We start from the raw sequence: 22102 nt of genomic DNA on the forward strand, positions 1-22102 counted from the left end.
AATTACATAAGAGGTGGTGTGTCCTGTGTGTTGTATGATGGGGGGGACGGGACAAAACAAAAAATGTCAATATTTTTCCCTTGTAATGTTTTATAAGGATATTATACTCTAGGATTGAAAAGAAGATTGGGAAAAGTAATCAGGTAAAACCAGGCAATGTTTATTTGTATTTTTTCCAATCTTGAACTGTCAAGAACAGGAAGGAATTGATTTTGGCCCTCTGAGATGCTTTTCTCCTCATCACGGCTGTAAAGAGTGGTTATTTGAGTGACCGGTCAGAAGGAAGGCTAATTTAATGGTCAACCCTCATCCTCTTTTGTACTATGTTCAACAAATGTGGAGATTCTTCACATTCATAACATAGCAAAAAAATTTCCTTGCCTTGTTGTATAAAATGTTAATCTGCGATAAAACTTAAAGTGATGTTGAGGATGATGATGATGATGATGGTGATGATGATGATGATGATTGGGCGGGGGGGGGATTAGAGGGGCTGGAACAGGTTGGAGCAGAGCTGTACCCTGCACACACACACTATTTCATCCGAGATGCCCACGTTTTCCGTCATGTTTAAAGGAGCTGTCATCATAAGCAGGTAAAGTAAGATTACTCTTGTTTGAGGTGATAGTTCATTAAAAGACACATGCGTTTGAATGCAGCTTTGCAGTGAGTACTGTGGGGTTTAAACGCTGGCAGATATATCTAGATATATCTATGAGAATGCGCTTTTAAATCCGGAAATGAATGTACGTGCGTGTGATATACCCAATTTCACTTTAAAATCGTGTAAATACAACGTGTTTTTGTGTCTTTCTCAAAAACTAACGGTGAGTTCAGCCCTCAACCGTCGGTGGCGACGCGCGGAGCATCAGCTGTGCGTTAAAAATGCGCAGACATGAGCGCAAACCTCAATTTAGTCAAAGTGCATTTAATAGAAAAATGTTCACAGGAACGGAGTTGAATCTTTGTCCGCTCATTATTCGTGGTGATTTATCTAAATCTACAGCGAGAGGTTGGATTGTACAAATATAATATAGTTTCTGTAACTCCCGGCAGATCAGTGTGCGTGTGACTGCGCAAATTGTGCGCAGCCCAGAGCTCACAGTGCTGGTATTGGACTTCAATACAGTCGTAATACATTTAAGTGAGACGCTCTTTTAAAACAAACAAATAAACAAAAAAATTATTAATCATACAAATTGTGCAAATGTAATCACACCGAGGCTTAACATCCCACCTCAGCTTTTATTTATATGTTTGTATATTTTTCTGTACTATTGTAATTAATCATTATATATATATATATATATATATATATATATATTTCAAAGATGATTGTCAGTGATTTACAGTACAGTATACAGTAGGGGCGCACTTGTGCCAAACTGAAGATGGATATTGGGTGTATAAAATTGTCACACAGTTAAAAGTATTATCACAATATTTTGTTTTAATCGGTGTACCGTAGCGTGTGTGCCTGACTCAATGGGCAACACTCACTGGGTTTTTGTTCCAGGTCTCACCCACAAACTGTTCTTGGATAAGTCTTGGATAAGTGCCTTTTGTAAGTGTATTTTGTAATGATTTGCAGTGTATTGTTCAAATGTTTATCAGTTATCCTTTGGATGATGGACTTTGAGTGAATGTATTTGTGATGAGGTGTGGTTAAAATTCATGTTCAGTGAGCACTTTATCCTGGTCAGGGTTTCAGTGGTGGCGTGGTGGTTAAGGCGCTGGGGTTACTGATCGGAAGGTCGGGGGTTCAAGCCCCAGCACTGCCAAGCTGCCACTGTTGGGCCCTTGTGCAAGGCCCTTAACTTTCTCTGCTCCAGGGGGCGCTGTATCATGGCTGACCCCGTGCTCTGACCTCAACCCCCTAAAAAAGAATTTCACTATGGTGGTGATGGACATGGTACAGCTGGTGGCAGTTGACATCGGGTCAGCGAGGAAGGACACTGTTCAGAGATTTTTAAAAATGGACTTGATGGGAATAAAGAATTCTCCACAGTATAACAAGAGTAAATATTTCTCCGCCCTCTCGCTCTCTCTGTGCAGGACGCTGATGGGGCCAAATGAAGTAGATCGGACAGTGCATCTGATGCAGTTTTCAGACTGTGAGACTGGATTAGGTAAGAATATTCGGGGAAACAGCCCTTAGTATGGTTTCTCTCCATGTGTTGACCAACAAGAACGATGTGACGAACCGAATGAATGGAATATACTGTATACACTGAGTGATTAAAGTGCATGGGAAACAGGTGTGTGTAATTAGAAGCCTGACGCTGCTTTCAAATCCTGTCGGAAATCTCGTAATTACGAGAGGTGTGTGTGCACGTCAGTAAAAAAAAAAAAGAAAAGTCATGCTGCCGATATGAATGTCACGACTACCGCAGGTGGTACGTGGGCCCCTACTTGAACACTAATGCTCTTGCAGCTGAAGGAACACAAATCCCCACAGCCACGCTCGAAAAATCTAGCGCGTAAAAGACTTCCCAGTCTAGTGGCGCTTTTTATAAGCGCAAAGGGGGAATAAATCTGGAATGGGATGTTCAACAAACACATATGGGCGTGATGGACAGGTGTCCACAACCCACTGGTCATATATTGTATCTATACCAAGAACTGTTTTTATTTCATCCATCTAACAGTGCACGTGGTGCTCTAAAGTTTCACACACTGTAGTTATTTTGACTCACACACACACAATTTTAAGCCAGAAGGCTTGCATTCTCTTTGTTGTATTTATACGGCGCTCTGAGAGACAGCACTAAGCTCCTTAACACTGTTCTGCTTACAGCGCACACTCAGTCCATCAACATCACCGTGTATTAAACCCACCGCAATCGCACACACTCATGCACATAGACAGCGGAATGCATTATACGACATCCACAAACTTTCAGAGAGAAACATTTGAGCTTTTACGGTGTGTCTGCATTTTAATTATGTTAGAAGGGGAAATCCGTAAGGCTTAAATGACGCACCGGTGTAAGGAACATAAGCCAGAGGAATGAGATATATTATTGTTAAATATCGGCGTACTTCTGAAGTTTATCCTCGCTTTGGAAGGTCGACCTTGGGATGACGATGACGATGATGATGAAGGGCGTTTAGGTTCTGCACAGCTTACACCTGGATTCTGTAAACATAATCAGTTCCTGTATTTATTTCCCCATTAAAGATACTATATAAAAGAGCTTTGTGTTTAAAGTGGTACCTGGAGGTGGTGCGGCCCACGAACTCACCTGCCCCGGTACTGTCCCTGCGCAGACGATGTACTAGAAGCTCCTCCAATCTATATGGCAGAAGTGGCGGGGCCATCAGAGTTTGCTATGGTTTGAAAAACGGCTACCACACGGAAGCCCATGTGGACATTTTTTACGATATGTATTTGGATGGCAAGACAAAATGGAAGAGCCTTAAAAATAGTGCGTCGTTTCAGACACGGTTTAAGTCATCTATGTGTAAGAGGTGGATTTATACTGGAGATGTTTTGAGCTGTGTTAGTTAGTGGGAACTTACTATACGCGTTGCTTACTGAGCAGCACAGCACATGCTAGTATCTAATATCACAAACGTTCTCTCCACGATTTCAATCCTCACCCTTTCTTCCTGCTTCAGGTATCAAAGTCATTGGTGGTGTGAAGGAAGTAACAGGAGAGGAATTTGGAGTTTATGTGAAGAGGATCTTACCAGGTGGCCTTGCCGCCACTGATGGTATGTTATTGCTGCTGTTAGAATGAAGCTAATTGCTGGTCTGTGGTTGCAGTTTTGTTGGCCTCAGTTAAGTTAAGCATGCTTTATTACAGAATTCAGACCTCAGAGGTAAGTACATACTTAAACGCGCTTCAGAAGTTACACGAGAGACGGAGACAGGGCGGAGTTTTAGTAAAACAGATGCGTGTGTCAGTCACGTGCGATACCGAGCTTAACCGCATTGTGTTAAACCCAGGTGCGACTTTCTGTTATTTGATGTAAACACAATATGCCATGCTGAATAGAAGCTTTTAGGCTGGAAATACAATCTGGAATGCCATTTGAGGCCAATATTATATGCTTAAATCCATCCATCCGTCCATTTTATGCACCGCTTATCCTACACAAGGTCGCAGAGGAACCTGGAGGCTATCCCAGGGAACTTGGGGCTCGAAGCGGGGGACACCCTGGATGGTGGGCCAGCCCATCACAGGGCACAATCGCACACACGTTCACAAATTATGGGCATATGGACAATTTGGGAACGCCATTCAGCCTACTACGTATGTCTTTGGACCTGGGGGAGGAAACCGGAGTGCCCGACCCCCAACCCTGGAGATGCGAGGCCATCGTGCTAACCACTAAGCCACCATGGTTTAGTGGCTATATACAAAATATGACTATTAATTAATTAAAAGTGTGGTCGCGTTAAAGTCTGTCGATGTTTTATTTTGCACAAAGGATATCCGAGGTGACATTACATGACGTATCTCGGAGACTGGATAAGTTCTGAATGAAATTAAAGAGAGCCGCACTCGATGAAACAAGGAGGCTGGAAAGTAAACTGAAAAATAAGCAGGCGCGTAACCCTACTCTGAAGACGAGAAACTTTCCCGGAGTAAGCGTAGACGTTACTTTTGGACTTACTCTAAATACGGCCCATTGGCCATGGGCTTGAGGGTCTTGTGTTTGTCCATCTGATCTGTAGTTTGTTTGCTCTGCTGCTTCAGAGGAGGCCAGGCAGGACTGCACAACCTGACACAACCGATCAAAGAACAAACGATCGAATAAAACTGATTCAAATGGCAGCGTAATGTTTACACACTGGGAATCCGTGGAGCGCTCTCTTTTCCTGTTCACCTCTAAAAATGAGCGAAGTGATGTTGAACGGTTCTGACACGGCTTCACTTAAGCGATATAAAAAGAGCACCTTGAGGTGAACCTGACCTACATCTGGAGAGATGTTTCTAGAATAGAGCATAGTCCTGTACATTTTAGAGTTTGGTCAGGTAATTGCTGGGTTGCGACTACGAAGGTGATACTTTACGTATTTAGGATCATATGTGATTACAATATCAAGTACATGTAAACACACCCATTGTTTTTTGTTGTTGTTGTTGTTGTTGTTTTTTTAGGACAACTACAGCCTGGAGATCAGATCTTGGAGGTGAATGGAGAAAGTTTGATTGGTGTAACGAGTGAGAGGTGAGTTTCATTACAGACCAAGCTTTAAAGTGCACCTATGGCGGTTTTTCAGATATTCCCTTTCATGTAGCGTGTGATATACGTAGCTGTTTGTGAATGTAAAAAGCCTGCAAAGTTTCAAAAATCAAAGCGCACGACAAACGGAGTTATCGACTCCTAAAAGAAGGAATCGATTCTGAACAGCCGAAACGACTCGTTAGTGATTCCAGACTTTACTTCCTGTACGTAGGTTCGTAACAATAAACCCCACCTCTTGTCTTCATCGGCTGCCCGGTAACAGCGTTAGACCAATCACGACAGACTGGGACGTCTGACCGATCAGAGCAGAGTATGCTCTCTGAAAGGAGGAGTTTAGAACGAATCATTTAGAACGGATCATTTAACGAGTCGTTTGTGACACCGGGGCGAAAAAGATAACGCTGCAGTTTAAATGCTGAGCACGTTAAAGTGTTTTCAGAGCTCGGGTGCACGTAAATCCATCGTATGAGACCTTTAAAACAAAATTAGGCACGTTTCAAAAACCATAACAGGTGCGCTTTAAGGTTTTACGGCAATGATTACAGTGATTTAAACTCGGTAACTGTATATGAATCACATAATAATTACTTGTAAGGATAACATAAACGATACCTTTATTTGTAGAACATCTTTCAATTCAGATCAATAAAATGTAACTAAAAGGCCTTTGCAGTGTGCGCAAAAGTCAAATCTACAATATCGATCCATCCATCCAGCTGTTTATCCATCCAACATCCGTCTGTCGATTTATCCATCCTTGAATTGTGAATTCTGACTTTTGCTTTTCCTCCAGAGCGGTGGATATTCTTAGAGCAGCTTCGTCCACAAACCACATGCGTCTTCTGATAGCGCGAGATGAGGAAGCTCGGTAAGACACGCACACACACACACACACACACACACACACACACACACACACAGATGAATCCAGTAGTCTGAGTATGTAACCAAGAGCTGTTTTTATTTCATCAGTAATGAAACACTAGTACACTAGTCTTTTTCTTAGCTGGTCCTTATTGTTTAAGACTCCATTACTAAACACTGGAGCCCTGATTTGCAAAGAATAATTGTCAATAATAATTTTAAACAAATATGCAGTTGGTGGAAAGCATACATGAGCAGAAGCATGATGTCTCAACCAAACACAGTGCAACCTATACAGACATGTATAATTATTACACCAAGCTAGATGGCGGTGCAAAGGGTGAAAACTGTGGTCAGTGGGCGTGGCGAGCGGGCATGAGTGAGCCAATCAAGCGATGATGAACAATCCAGAACATCATCCTTGCATTCCTAGAAAGAAAGGTTCCGTCTAGCACTCTAAACAGTTTGTCCATCTATCTGAGGGAATCCTTAAAGGTTCTATATACTGTAGAACCTTCGAAATGAGAACATCTTTCTGAAAGGGTTCAAACTGAACCTCGTTGGAAAGCTGGGAAAGTTAGCCATTCAAAGAACCCCTGCGGAAACCTTGTTTTATGAGCGTCTCTGAAGGATTGAATTTTCTTTTTGATCTCTAAAATGCGTTCCTCGAGGGTTCTTTGGCTGGTTAAAAGTTCTTAACACAGAGTTCCGCCTGCCATACGTGAAACCCTTTAGGTTTATCCCAGAGGGATGAACTGAAAACCCTTTTCGCTAAGTTTGTGGCGAGGTTCCTCAGTTACATCAGCACAAATGATAAACATCTTCGAGATTCGACCCACGTCCAGTTCCCTTGACTTAAATCCAGTGGCCAATCATTTGAGAGCTCTGTATGTTACTACGCGGTATTATACTTATATCAAGTTTATAGCATTATAGTTTGTAGGTAACTAGCAATCTAGCTAACTATTTAGCTATTTACATTAACCAACTACAGTGACAAGCCCTTGGTGTAACACTAGCCTATACTATTAGTTATATTTAATACCTTGCTTTAAGGAGCTATTAGCTAGCTAGAGATCAGTGTTTAGCTAACATACTCCAACGGCAGCGCCGTGTTCCAACTCTAGCTGGTGTATTTATCAGCAAGCTAATGCAAGCTAGCTAGCTTTAGGGAAGTTGCCCATTGTTGTAGTAATAAAAATAATTATAAATGTGTCTTTCGTATAAGCAGCCTAGGAAACCACAACATTCACTACAATGGAATGAGCTTTCTCTGTTCTGGAGTATGTATGACAGGAGAAAGAGAGCAGATTGCAGGGAAACTAAGCTGATGAGATGAGTCCGGAGTCTATAATCCGTGCTCTGTCTTTAACCTGTGTTTAGAGGATTAAAGATCTCCCACGTGGTATGAAGGTTTGCCGCCATCCAGGTCATTTCCCAATGTTTGGCGTAATAAGATGACAGGACTCGTGTTTTCATCTCAAAGATGTTTTGCTTTTGAGGCGTTCAGAATGACGTAATCAGAAAGGTCATCGGGATAATACAATTCCAGTCACCTCGACTGACCTTTATTCCTATTTGATATACATTTTACAGATTTTATACAACTGGGTAGTTGAGGGTTAAGGGCCGTGCTCAAGGGCCCAATAGTGGGAGGTTGGTAGCACTGGGATTTCTGAACCCTTGACCTTCTGATCAGGACTGTACTGTCTTAACCACTGCCCACCCACTATTCCTATCAGTCTGTGCGGTCTGACGTTTCATCAGTTCCACACTTACAACTTTAGTTTCAGATTTTTATTGCATATTTAAGCCCTGCTACATGCTTACAAGAGACAAGTGTCATGCGTCACTCGTCACTTGTTGGTGTGAACGGATGGGTAACAGACATGAACACAGCTGTAGGACTTGTGTGTATGATTAAAAAGCCCTCAGACTTTACAGAATAAAGAAAAATGTTAAATATATCGTGCATATTCACTGTTTTATGAGAAACAATGTTGGATGGAGGGAGTTGGATGGAAGCATTTGGATGGAGGCAGGTGATAGAGACAGTTGGATGGAGGTAGTTAGCTGGAGGCAATTGGAATCACGTAGGTGATAGAAAAGCTAGATGAAGGGAGTCGGATTGAGGTAGGTGGATGAGATGGTTGAATGGAAGTAGTTGGATAGTTGAATGAACGCAATTGGAATTGGATGGAGGGAGTTGGATGGAGGTAGATGTTATGTTTAGGCTTTTCCATTTGGATCCATTTGGGGGTCCGGATACTAGTTGAATGAGGATGTAGGTGGATGGATGCAGCTGAATTGAGGTAATTGGATGAGATGGTTGAATTGGTGTAGTTGAATGAACCCTATTGGATAGACAATTGGATAGACAGAGTTGGATGCAGGCATTTGGATGGAGGCAGGTGATAGAGACAGTTGGATGGAGGTAGTTAGCCAGAGGCAATTGGAATGAAGTAGGTGATAGAAAAGCTAGATGAAGGCAGTTGGATACAGACAGTTGGATTGAGGTAGGTGGATGAGATGGTTGAATGGAAGTAGTTGGATAGTTGAATGAATGCAATTGCAATAGGATGGAGGGAGTTGAATCTAGGTAGATGTTATGTTTAGGCTTTTCCATTTGGATCCAGTTGGGGGTCTAGATAGTAGTTGAATGAGGAGGTAGGTGGATGGATGCAGTGAACCCTACTGGATGAAGACAATTGGATAGACAGAGTTGGATGGAGGCATTTGGATGGAGGCAGGTGATAGAGACAGTTGGATAGAGGCAGTTGGATGGAAGTAGGTGATAGATACAGTACAGCTGGATGATTGTTGGATACAGACAGTTGGATTGAGGTAGTAGGAAGAGATGGTTGGATGGAGGCAGTTGGACTGAAGTAGTTGCATGAGATGGTCTGATGGAGGTTGTTGGATTGAAACTGCTGGAGAGAGACAGTTGGATGCAGGTGGTTGGGTAGAGGCAGTTGGATGAAGGTAGCTTGATAAAGTTGGAAGGAAAGAGATGGATAGAGATGGTTGGATGGAGGTAGGTTGATGAAGGTAGTTGGATGGAAACAGTTAGATGGCGGGTAACTGATAATAAAAGAATTTTTGGAAAAGAGAATTTTCCAAAAGCTGGAATCTGAGATTGTACAAAAAATAATAAAAATCTATTTATTTATTTTTACAGCAATTTGGTCCTGTGGAATCCCCCTGGAGTTCAAATATTCACTCATTCCACAGCTTTGCACATTAAATAACCCACAGCTCTAAATAAGTTTTAATGGTATTTTCTCTTTATTTCTTTTCAAGGAAAGAATTTGCCGAGCTGATGGAGAAATACGGCTCCAACGGCAGTACTGGCTCCACGAGGAACTCCCCCATTCAGCACAGTACGTCTCATCTTTCTCTCCACACGTCCCAGTCTGTGCTACTTTTAACCCTATAGCCATTTATTTTTTTTTATTTACTTTTAATTCAGCACAATCGCAAAAATTCACACAATTTGATATGTTTGATATCATATCAAGTTTGGACATTTTGGTTTCCTGTGTTAAAGCAGGCAGATATTTGGACAGCACGTCATCAGGGTCTTCGTCCAGGTCCCAGAGTCCTCTGCTGCTTAGTCCAGCGTCGACTCAGAATGTGTACAATAACACGGGACAGCTACTGCGCTCTCTCAGGTATCTCCACCTCTCTCTCACACACACACACTGTTTCATATCGGTGAGAAAGTGTGTATGCATGCATTATTTTGTTTGTGTGTGTGTGTGTGTGTGTGTGCAGTCACCCAGGTGAAGGTGTGATCCAGCTGATCTCAGTGGTTCGCTCCGGCACTCTGGGTCTCTCAGTCAGCGGAGGTTCTAACAGACCAGACGGCCCGGCCGTGTTCATACAGGAAGTGATGTCAGGAGGAGACTGCCAGCGGGTAACACGCGCTCAATTTACATTCAAATAAGTATATATGTAACGAGAATACAGAGACTGCAACATTACGTGTAACATAGAGGTAGAGGTCTGAGGGGTTTTGCATTTTAGCGTCCGACATTACGCTGGGCGTGTGGATTAGAACTTGAGGTGTTTGCGTGCAGGATGGACGACTCCGAGCAGGAGATCAGCTCATCGCTATTAACAAGGAGTCTCTGATCGGAGTCACGCACGAGGAGGCCAAAAGCGCCATCAACAGAGCGAAACTCAGGTAAGCGTTGACGTCACGACACGGCGTACGAGCTGTTTATGAGCGATCCGTGCGTAAGCGAGTTCTCCGCCCGTGTTTCCCCCGAAGCCGTGAGCCGATGGTGGAAATCGCCTTCATTCCAGGGAAAGGCCATTTCCCCTGCAGCACGTCGTTACACAGTGGAGTTCAGCGAGCCGGGGCGAACAGATACGGCAGGTTAAAAGTGCACGTCACCTCTCCTGAGGTGAGCCCGGGTTAAAAGAACAGCCCTTTTTTTTTCCTTTCTCCGGCGCGAAATACGACGACAGTGCGAGTTTTCCGGATCGTTTTAACGTCCGGTCGTATGTTTGTTTTCGCACAGGTTCGACCGGAGGACACGGCACCGTCGTCTTCGCCGGACATCAGTCCCGCAGACATTCACGCATCAGGTACTACGTCACCATCACGATCAAATAAGTGCCGGTTGTAAAGCGCCAGCGGGAGAAGTATCGGCGCGCTTCGATATCTGTGGCCGATTCCGATGGGTCAGAAGGTGCTGCTTAGTTTTCAGGCGAATCCGTCTTTCGACCACGGTTCTATGGGAGTAGATCGTTCACAGGGACTCGATGCTCCACCTGCGTGGATTGAAATTAGTGTGTAGGTGTTGATGTGGTGGATTTTTCTGTCAGGAGATGACGGAGAGAAGGAGTCTCCAGTGTCAGTGCTTTGTAACAGGGGTTTTTTTTTTTTTTTTTTTTTTTTTTTAACATCTTCAAGACGTAGGATTCTTACGCTTCGTGACGAGCAACATTTAGAGACATAGTGGTGGGGGAAAAAAGAGGTATATGAAGATTTTTATTTTATTATTTTTTTTTTTTTTTATAAAGTTTAAAGAAAAAATCATTGTGATGTATGATGAAAAATCTTAACGGTAGAAATTGTCGTGCGACTTCTATGGATTAAAAAAACAACTACGTGACAACTATCAATCATCTGTGGAGGACCGAAGGATTTAAATACACCTGCGCTGACAATCCTCGACACGCTCTCGGGTTCTCTCTTCATGTCCTGTTCTTGGTACGGAGTAATGAGCAATTCTCCTCGATAGTAATCCTGTTCTCCACGCCTCAGTAGCTGTCCTTCAGAAGCACACACACACACACACGTCTCAGTTCGGTGTGTGTGTGAGAACAGGTAAACACAGTCACTTCTTTTTTATACCAGTGTCAAGCTCAGTGTTCAGAAGCATCCGCCATGTCTGTTTTCCGACACCGCGACAAAATGGCCGACTCTGAGAATAGTGCACTGTCTAGTGCGTGGCGCAGTTTCAGACACGGCGTATTCCATCTTCGCGCTCCACTTCCTGTATTCCTGCTAATTAAATATTTATTCTGCACTTTTAAGCGTTTTCAGTGCCTCTGCTCTCATCCTCTCAGACTCACCGCTTCCTTTTTTGTTCCGTTCATGTTTTTGTATTTTTTTTTCCTCTGTTCTTGTCTTTCTTATTCCTTTTTTATGTCTAGGGTTTTCCTTATCTTGACTTTGTTCTTGTCTCTTATCCCTCGTTTTCTCTCCTGGTCCAACGGTTATTTTTCATTCTTTCTCTTCTTCTTTTTTTTTTGTCTATTTGTCCGTCTGCCTGTACATCCATCCATCTACCCATCTGTTTGTCTGTCTGTCTGTCTGTCTGTCCGTCCATCCATCCATCCATCAGTCCATCCATCTATCTGTTCTTCCATCCATCCATCCATCCATCAGTCCATCCATCTATCTGTTCTTCCATCCATCCATCCATCCATATATCTACCCATCTGTTGGTTTGTCTGTCTGTCCGTCCGTCTATCCGTTAGTCCATCCATCTATCTGCCCTTCCATCCATCCATCCATCCATCTAGCCATCCGTTTGTTGTCCTTCTGTCTGTCCATCCATCCATCCATCTACCCATCTGTTTGTCTGTCTGTCCATCAGTCCATCCATCTATCTGTTCTTCCATCCATCCATCCATCTACCCATCTGTTTGTTTGTCTGTCTGTCTGTCTGTCCATCCGTCCATCAGTCCCCTATTATTTTTGTGACTTTTTTTATTGTTTTTCCTTTTTCCTTCCGGTTATTTTCCACTCTTTCCCTTCTCTTTAGCTTAAATCTATTCTCACTTTTCCTCCGTCCTCCCTTTTTCTCTGTTCAAATTTGTCTTTTTCTCCCTTCTCTCTCTAATCCCTCTTTTTGCTCATTTTTTATTTTATTTCCTCTCATCTCTCATTCTTTTTTCTCTTTTGCCCTGTTGTTGCTGTTCTCGTCTCCAGTCACTTTCTCCTTTATCCCTGTTATTTTCTCTTTCTTCTCATCTCTCTCATCTCTCTTCTCTCTCTTAGCCAGTGGCTGTTGTGTACAGCCGATGTTCTGACTGTGCGGTGTGTTCTGATTTCTCAGCAGCCTTGACCACACAGAGCAACGGCGCCACGTCCAAACCGAAGGTCTCGCTGGACCCCCACGTACGACTGCGATCAGAGAAACTCGACCTGGTGAGCCTGCAGAGCTGAATTTGACCTTAAGAATATGAACACGGATGCTAACAGGCCGCTGTTTATGGATCTGTCTTCAGGCTCTGTCTTACCTCGGGCTGGACGTCACAGAGGAGAAGAGGAGAAGAATCAGAGAGAGTTTGTCCACAGATCCTCAAGGGACGGTGTCTTACGGAGGTGAATATTCTCCCATAAATGCGGTAAATGTTGATGATATTCTGTGCCTACAACTAGCTTTTCTCCTTTAATCAGAGTTTGTGGAGGCCACACGTAACGTGTACCACGATAAGCTGGAGGAGGCGGGGCTTGTGCAGGGACCCTTCATGTTCTCCTATCATGAGGCGGCGAGTTTGATGGACACGTCAGCCTTCCACTCACCTGTAAGTCCATAATGCTGATGGATTTTTTATTAGTAGAATTTATACTTCCAGCCATGTACAACTTGTTGAGGAAACAATTTTCTCTCGTCCAGACGGGTGAATCAGAGTGCAGTTACAGCAGTGAGGAGATGGAGCCGTTTCAGACTGAGCTGAAGCAACGGCAAACACAGATGCACCAGCTAAAGGTGAGATATATCCATTCAACCATCCATTCATTCATCCATCCATTCATTCATCCATCCATTCATTCATCCATCCATACAACCATCCATCCATACAACCATCCATTCAACCATCCATTCATCCATCCATTCATTCATCCATCCATCCAACCATCCATCAATTCAACCATCCATTCATCCATCCATCCATTCAAGCATCCATCCAACCATCCATCAATTCAACCATCCATTCATCCATCCATCCATTCAAGCATCCATCAATTCAACCATCCATTCATTCATCCATCCATTCAACCATCCATCTATTCAACCATGCATTCAACCATCCATCCATTCATCCACCCATTCAACCATCCATCCATTCATCCATTCATTCATCCATCCATCCATCAGTACATCCATCCTTCCAACTGTCCACCCATCCATCCATCTAGCCATCTGTCTGTTTGTCCGTCTGTCTGTCCATCCATCAGTCCATCCATCTAGCCATCTGTCTGTTTGTCTGTCTGTCTGTCCATCCATCCATCTATCTGTCCTTCCCTCCATCCCTCTAGCCATCTGTTTGTTTGTCTGTCTGTCCATCTATCCATCAGTCCATCAGTCCAAGCATCTATCTGTACATCCATCCATACATACATACATCCACCAATTTATCCATCCATCCAACCACCCATCCATCCACCATCTATCCATCTATCAGTCTATCCATCCACCTGTTCATCTATCTGTCTGTCCATCCATCATTTCATCCATCCCTTTACTTGCAGTCTGTACTTAAACGCATTACCATTTACACAGCTTTGTCATAAGTGTCTGTCTGTCTATCTGTCTGTCTATTTATCATCCATTTCTTCATCTGTCTATCCACCCATTTATTCCACCCTATCTACCCATTTGTTATTTATCCTTCCGTCCATTCCTCTTCCTGTCCTGTCCATTGATCTATCCATCCACCCATCCATTCATTCATCCGTCATTTATCCATCTAGCTATCTATTGCCCATTCAGTTTAGCTAATAAAGATCTATTACATCACTTACATCATCTACTCACAATAGTAGTAGATGCACCTATCTTTACCCACCAGTTCACACCTCCAACTTTCATGACATCATAAAACTGGTTTGGTATGTGGAACAGTGGAAGTTATGTGCAGAGGGTGTCTGGAGATGTTTTATAAGGATAATTTTGCTATTCAGGGTTTACTGGAGGACACCGAGGCCGGTAAAAAATCTCTAGAGGAGGAAATTCAGAAAACCACAGAGGTAAACACAAAGTTCATGATGTCTTCCTGATGTATGATGTTAGTTCTTCTCATTTCTACTAGGTTTCCATCCAGGTATGCAGTACACAAGTACACAAGTATACCATTACTGTTTCAGAACTCCAAAACCACAGTGGAGGATGATGAGACGTTGAAGAGCATGCTTCAGGAGGCTGAGGCTGTTCAGATGCAGGCGAACAGTGCTGAACAGGACTATGAGGAGGTGATTCGGCTTCTGGAGGCCGAAATCAAAGATCTGAAGGAGCAACTCGCTGAAAAGAAACACACAAGTTTGCAGGTGACAAACGTAAGTGAAATGCCTAAAGTTATATAAATAAAAGCAAAGAAAACACAACTGGGTGAGCTGTTATAGTAAAATAATAGACAATGGGGTAGTCTGATGTCCATCTGTCTATCCATCCATCCTTCTGTCCATCCATCCATCCAATTATCCATCCATTCATTCATCCATCAGTCCTTCCAACTGTCCATCCAGCCATTTCTCCATTCAACCTTCCATCCAATCATCCATCCGTCCTTCCATCTGCCAGTTTACCTATTTATTTATCTATCCTTCCATCCATCTCTACATCCATTAGTCCATCCATCTGTCTATTTACCCATTTGTTCATCTATCAATCAATCCCTCCATTCATCCATCCTTCTGTCCAGCTGTCTATCCCTCAGTCCCTCCATTCATCCAGCCATCCACACTTTTTTTTTATACTTTCCTACTTTATTCCTTTACCATTTACACTTCCAAGTGTTGCTGAATATAATATCTAAGTATAACGTCTGAAGCACTTTATTAATGGGACTTTTATTATTATTATTATTATTATTATTATTATTATTATTTCAGGAGGACATGATGGAACTGAACAAGAGGCTTTCCATTATCGACAGTCAGCTACGAAATTCTGAACTCATGAGGAAACATCTGGAAATCTCCAATAAAAAGCTGCTGGGCTTTGCTCATGTAAACAAAACATAATTACACACCGTAAATAATGCTTAACACCAAACAATTAATCGTTGTGTGAGGGAAAAAAAAGAGGCATTTCTAATGCCTTGCAAAAAAAAAAGAAAGAAAAGAAAAAAAGAAGCTGATTGGTTAATGAAATTTAAAGGTGCATTTTGTAATATTTCAAACTTTTTCTAAACCAGCAAGCATAATTTCAGTGATAGCTTAAAGGAAGTTTCTCATTAATGCTAGTTTCTTTATTTAAAGTTTTATCAGGCAGGAAAATTTGCCAAATAACTAATCAGCTCCGCCCCTTTTCCTTAAACGGCAACTTGTGAGGTTTATTTAGTTCATAGTAGGGGACCGGCTGAGCAGAGGGAATTGTTCGTCAAGATTTTCATTTCAATTCTGTAATCATTGAAAACTGCTTCTTTAATACGTTAATACATCTTCATAAAAAACATTTTCAAACAGAACGTTCATAAAGTCCTCACCAGTGGCGGTTTCTCTGCGACGGAGAACGGGTGAGTGACCAGAAATTGAGTTACAGTTCACAAATGTTCAAACCTGTAAACTCCGCCTTGTGCTGATTTCGAGCTCCACCCCTTTCGCCAGGTCGTCCCCGGCAACAGACAGTCCGGAAATCTCAGACTCCACCCACCAGCTCATAGCTGAGGCCAGAGAGCTCATGGAGAGGGTGTGCTCCCTTTGTGCAGATGATCACAGTGAGTGCCTCACACACAAAACCAAAATGATGGGGTGGTGTGTTGCGACTCGATGCACAGCGGAGTTACCTTTACCACGCCGGAGATGATTATCTTCCCATAACGTCCGTGCTTTATTCCTCTTATACCACGATAATTATTCATCCATTACATTTAGTTTTTAATTAAAGAACGACGCATCATAAATGCTATCGAATTATACATGTTGTGGAACGTCCACAAAACAAGTTCCTGTTGTTCATCGGTTAGAATCCAGAGATCGAAAGCACTATGGTTAAAAAATAAATACATTTTGGTGACGCAATCCTTTTAATAAGATCAATACGCCCAAATATGGAGTGTCTTGTTTGCGTTCTCAAATAAAATATTTTTTTAAGAATAATGAAGCAGAGAATGTGACTTTTTATTTATTTATTTATTTATCTATCTATCTATCTTTCTTTCTGTGCAGCGTTACCGCAGATCTCAGAAGGATCCATCACTGGTCCAGGGTTCGAGTGTGTGGTCGAGTAAGTTCAGCAATGTACTGTATAGTGTGTGTTCAGGTGCTGTATGAATTTCTGCATAAACATCTGCATTTTTTAATTTCCTGCATAAAAGACTAGGCCGTAAACCTAAACATTAATATACGGAGTAGGACAGAAGCTCATGCAGCAGCCGGTTGCCATGGCAGCTGCAAAAGCTTTGTTGTGACTGCTAAATACTTAGCTAGACAGCAAACAACACTTGTTGAATAGTTGTTTTTGATAAAGTGTTCATTACAGTATCGGGTCATTTGTTATGTGGCCCGTTTGTTTAGAAAAAAGCACGTTCATATTTTTTCTTGCCAGTTTATAGAAGAAGCCGCGTACTCAGCCGGACGAGGAGAAAAATAGGTTCATTTTGGCTCGTGTCGCTGTCAGAAGACTCAGAATAATCTGCTGGCGTGCAGAGCTGTCTGTCCGCATAGCCGCTCTGAGTGAAGCTTTAAAAACTGCCGTGACAGGCTTATTTCTGAAGCGCATAAAATGCGAGCAAATAGGATTATATTAAGCGTTTCTCATTCCCCCCTAATCAGAAAGTACAGAATATATTTCTGCATTTGGATATTTATAACAAGTCCTTCATAGAGAAGATTCATGTCTATAAGAAACACCACTGAGTGTGGCAAGTTTGATAGGGAATATCATTAAGTGCACTGTTTTTAGGGAATGCTAGTGAGGTATTCACTATTCTGGGCATAGAAGTGAGTACAACGTTTAACAAAGAATACAAGTGCATGCATTAATTATTAGGGAATACCAGTGACTGTGCTGTTTTTATTGGGAATACCAATGACTGTGCTGTTTTTATTGGGAATACCAATGACTGTGCTGTTTTTATTGGGAATACCAATGACTGTGCTGTTTTTATTGGGAATACCAATGACTGTACTATTTCTACTGGGAATACCAATGACTGTGCTGTTTTTATTGGGAATACCAATGACTGTACTATTTTTTTTACTGGGAATACCAATGACTGTACTATTTTTACTGGGAATACCAATGACTGTGCTGTTTTTATTGGGAATACCAATGACTGTACTATTTTTTTATTGGGAATACCAATGACTGTACTATTTTTTTACTGGGAATACCAATGACTGTACTATTTTTTTACTGGGAATACCAATGACTGTACTATTTTTTTTATTGGGAATACCAATGACTGTACTATTTTTTTACTGGGAATACCAATGACTGTACTATTTTTTTATTGGGAATACCAATGACTGTACTATTTTTTTATTGGGAATACCAATGACTGTACTTTTTTTTTTATTGGGAATACCAATGACTGTACTATTTTTACTCGGAATACCAATGACTGTACTATTTTTTTATTGGGAATACCAATGACTGTACTATTTCTACTGGGAATACCAATGACTGTACTATTTTTACTGGGAATACCAATGACTGTGCTGTTTTTATTGGGAATACCAATGACTGTACTATTTTTACTGGGAATACCAATGACTGTGCTGTTTTTACTGGGAATACCAATGACTGTACTATTTTTTTACTGGGAATACCAATGACTGTACTATTTTTACTGGGAATACCAATGACTGTACTATTTTTTTATTGGGAATACCAATGACTGTACTTTTTTTTATTGGGAATACCAATGACTATACTATTTTTATTGGGAATACCAATGACTGTACTATTCTTTAGGGAATATTACTGACTGAACTAATATTTGAAGTTGTTAACATGTACTATTGGTCGTGTCCTTGTCTCACAGAGTGAATCATCAGCCCCAGACGCCTCTTGCTGGACTTCACGTTAAAGAGACTCGACGTCTCTAAAAGAGCTCAGCGAGATAAGCACAAACACCAAAACACCAGTGCAAGAGGAGGATAAACAATAATCCACGTATTATTAATCTTTAAACTCAGTTCGATTCTAAAGTGTGTGTTACATTTGATCAGGTGTCCATGCGGGGCCTTGTCGTCCCCCCCCCAACACACGATTCTGGAAAGTGCTATAATATTTAAGAGATCTTACACTCTGAACCGTTACTGCAAGCAGAAGCTGTAAGTGTCTTCACTATTACTGGTTTTGATGTAAATATCACCGTCACCACCGTCTCGTACACACATACACAGCGTATTACAGTACGTGCGTCATGAATACTACAGTAATACAACACGTTCCCTCGAACAGCCAGAACAGCACTGTCTGAACACAACAACTGTGTTTTGATAGAACAGATTCTGATAACATTTTCCATTACGGTTCCTTTAACGATCGTTATCTGCTGCATTAATGAACATTAACAAAGGATAGATATAGCATTAATACACCGAAAGTAATGAGAAATGAACACGTGTATTAACTACCGTTTCTTTAAACGTTAATGAAATACTCCTGCTTTGACCGATTATTCAGTTCATAAATTAGCAAACAATTTCATTACATCATGTCCGGGCTCGCGAGTGGCACTACAGAAAAGCGTTCATCATATCTCTCTCCCCTGTCCGCTTCAGGTGCTGATTATTCGGCTCGTTGTGTGGTTTGTTTATTTATTTACTTATTTGTCAACACGAATCAATACAGTTGTTAATGCCGTCGTTCGTGTTACCGATGGTGTAATTTTCACGCAGAATTTTTTTCGAGTTTGTTCGTGTTAACAAACGTGTCGAATGACGCCCATCGAGGGAACCTTAATACAAAGTGTTACTTAAATTTTGACTTCGCACGACTTCTAGTATTTTCCAGCACGTCTATATCTACACAGCATGCATGGTCCAGATTACCAACAAAAAGGCACTAAATCAACAATATGTTTCATATTTAACACATTTCAACACCTGATACTGTGTAACAGCCATTATGGTTCACGTGTGCAATGTACAGTGTGTGTGTGTGGGTGTGTTTCAAAGTTATTATTTATTACTGATTGCACGTGCTTTAAAAATGCTAATATGTAATCATGCTATGCTATCTATATCTGTGGCCAAAATGTATTTTTGCTGGTTTTATTGTTTTTATTAAAGGAAGTATAAGACTGTGAAGTGTGTGTGTGTACTAAATATATTGTGTTGAATGTTTCCAGCATGAGGCAGGGGGATAGAGAGACTCCTAAATCCTGGGGATTTACTGTATAACAAATCCCGGCTGTTTAACTGACCGCAAAACATGAAGAAGCGCACGTTCTGCTTTTTCCCTCTTTAAATCTCCTATGGAAAAAAAAAATATATATATATATAGAAACAATCGTTACGCAACAGCACGACTATTTTTAAGCTTTATAATCGGTCCAGAGTTTCAGTGTGTACGTGATGAAACACTAATATACGTCGGTCACATTTCTGTGATATTTAGATAGATGTTCAAGTCCCAGTGGAAAAACGTTTCAAAGATGGGTGATTGATTATATTAATTATATAGAGTTGTGTTTGAGTCAAATTTGTTACTACAGTACTAAATGGGCATTTTTCTTCTTAAAACGGAGACTTTCTCGGTATTGTATAAAAAAATATATTTAAAAAAAAAAAAAACTTTTGAGATGTCATTAATTTAATCTGAGCATGATTTATGCAGGTAATGTTTGCCTTTTTAAAACAGACATATAAGCAAAATATATTACAAGGATGACCAGAACTACTTGCCTCATTTGACTCAAATGTCAGTTTAAAGTTTTAGTAACTAACAGTCCAGCTACACACCACTATGTGCTAAAGACAAAATCTTCTTATGTCATTACAGTATTTTTTTTTTTAAAGCCTGAAGAAAGATGCACAAAGATACAGATACAGAGCATCCTAGCTGTGTGTACATGATCCTCCCATGTTAGCTGACTAGCACTAGCGGTGAGGATTATTCAAATTCATAAATATCTAACTTGAAAATCCTGTCAGATTAGCTCATGAACTTAGCCAGCGAACTAGCAAGATGATGTTTCCTGGAGTAATTGAACCCCTTCTAAATATAATCAATTCTTTACTTCGCACTGGCTATGTACCAAAATCATTTAAACTAGCGGTTATCAAACCCCTGACTTAAAAGCCTGACATTGACCCCTGTCAACTTTCCAGCTATAGGCCAATTTCAAATCTCCCATTTATCTCCAAGATCTTAGAAAAGGTTGTAGCACAGCAGCTATGCTCGTACTTACATACGAACAACATTCATGAAATGTATCAGTCAGGATTTAGACCTCATCATAGCACAGAGACTGCGCTGGTTAAAGTAGTAAATGACCTACTTCTGGCCTCTGATCAAGGCTGTGTCTCGCTGCTTGTGTTTCTTGACCTTAGTGCAGCTTTTGATACTACAGATCATACTATTCTCCTTAGATTAGAAAACGTTGTTGGCATTAAGGGAACAGTCCTCTCCTGATTCTGGTCTTATTTGACCGATCGTTATCAATTCGTAGATGTAAATGGAGACTTCTCCACACATACTGAGGTTAAATTTGGTGTTCCACAAGGTTTTGTTTTAGGCCCACTGCTTTTTACTTTATATATGCTACCTCCGGGTCAAATTATTCGTAAACATGGGATTAGCTTCCACTGTTATGCTGATGATATACAGTTGTACGTTTCAGCGAAGCCAGAGGACAGACAGCAGCTTAGTAAAGTTGAGGATATTAATAACTGTGCTAACAATACCTGGAATAGTGAAGGCTACAGCAGGGGGAAGTGCCTTCTCTTACAAAGCCTCACGGTTATGGAACAGCCTCCCAAGTAGTGTTCAGGACTCAGACACAGTCTCAGTGTTCAAGTCTAGGCCTACCATGAGTACTTTCTTTTACAGAAAGCACAGTCTTACCTAACAATCTCTTCTCTCGAACCACACGATTTTATAGATGCCAGTGATCCTGACCCTTTCTGCTCTCCGGACCTGCCTGATCCATCCTGATGCCTTACGTCTGGATGGAGCTCTCATCAACTGGAGGCTACAGCCTGGAGATTGCTGAGGACGGTACCGCTTGAAGTACCATGGAGATGGTTTTGGACCTCAATTCCACATGGACGTTCTCGCTGTGGTTGCTGCGATGGTCTTGGGACTGCGATTACCACATACGGTTTTACACTCGGGTATCCTTTAGTGAACAGTGGACTAGTTCAACAACCAGACTTCATATAAACACCATAGTGAACTTTCTCTTACTCTCACGCTATCCGTCGTTCCCCAGATGAGGACGGGTTCCCGTCTGAGTCCGGTTCCTCTCAAGGTTTCTTCCTCATATCATCTCAGGGAGTGTTTCCCTCACCACTGTCTCGCTCAATACGGATAAATTCACACTTAAAATCTCTATCCTGTGTTTATATGTTTCTGTAAAGCTGCTTTGAGACAACGTCCACTGTTAAAAGCGCTACACA

At 41.6% G+C, this 22102-nt stretch overlaps 1 protein-coding gene across 2 annotated transcripts; it reads left to right on the forward strand.

Moving 5' to 3' along the window:
* Window positions 1-484: 484 nt before the first annotated feature.
* Window positions 485-19789, forward strand: si:dkeyp-72e1.9 (syntaxin-binding protein 4). 2 transcript variants are annotated; one of them, XM_017451779.1, is made up of 22 exons: window positions 485-595; window positions 2056-2129; window positions 3622-3717; window positions 5112-5181; window positions 5993-6067; window positions 9364-9443; window positions 9611-9734; window positions 9838-9979; window positions 10143-10249; window positions 10337-10472; window positions 10590-10656; window positions 12639-12730; window positions 12811-12907; window positions 12983-13110; window positions 13203-13295; window positions 14492-14557; window positions 14675-14863; window positions 15419-15535; window positions 15995-16044; window positions 16136-16245; window positions 16697-16754; window positions 18517-19789. In XM_017451779.1, exons 1-22 carry the CDS (start codon window positions 549-551, stop codon window positions 18578-18580), a joined length of 2082 nt encoding a protein of 693 aa, XP_017307268.1. In that variant the 5' UTR covers window positions 485-548; the 3' UTR covers window positions 18581-19789. The 2 variants fall into 2 exon arrangements, with proteins under 2 accessions (XP_017307268.1, XP_017307282.1); XM_017451793.1 differs by having other exon boundaries at window positions 9614-9734.
* Window positions 19790-22102: the final 2313 nt, after the last annotated feature.

This window comes from Ictalurus punctatus, chromosome 2, assembly GCF_001660625.3.
Source record: "Ictalurus punctatus breed USDA103 chromosome 2, Coco_2.0, whole genome shotgun sequence".
Lineage (NCBI taxonomy): Eukaryota > Metazoa > Chordata > Actinopteri > Siluriformes > Ictaluridae > Ictalurus > Ictalurus punctatus.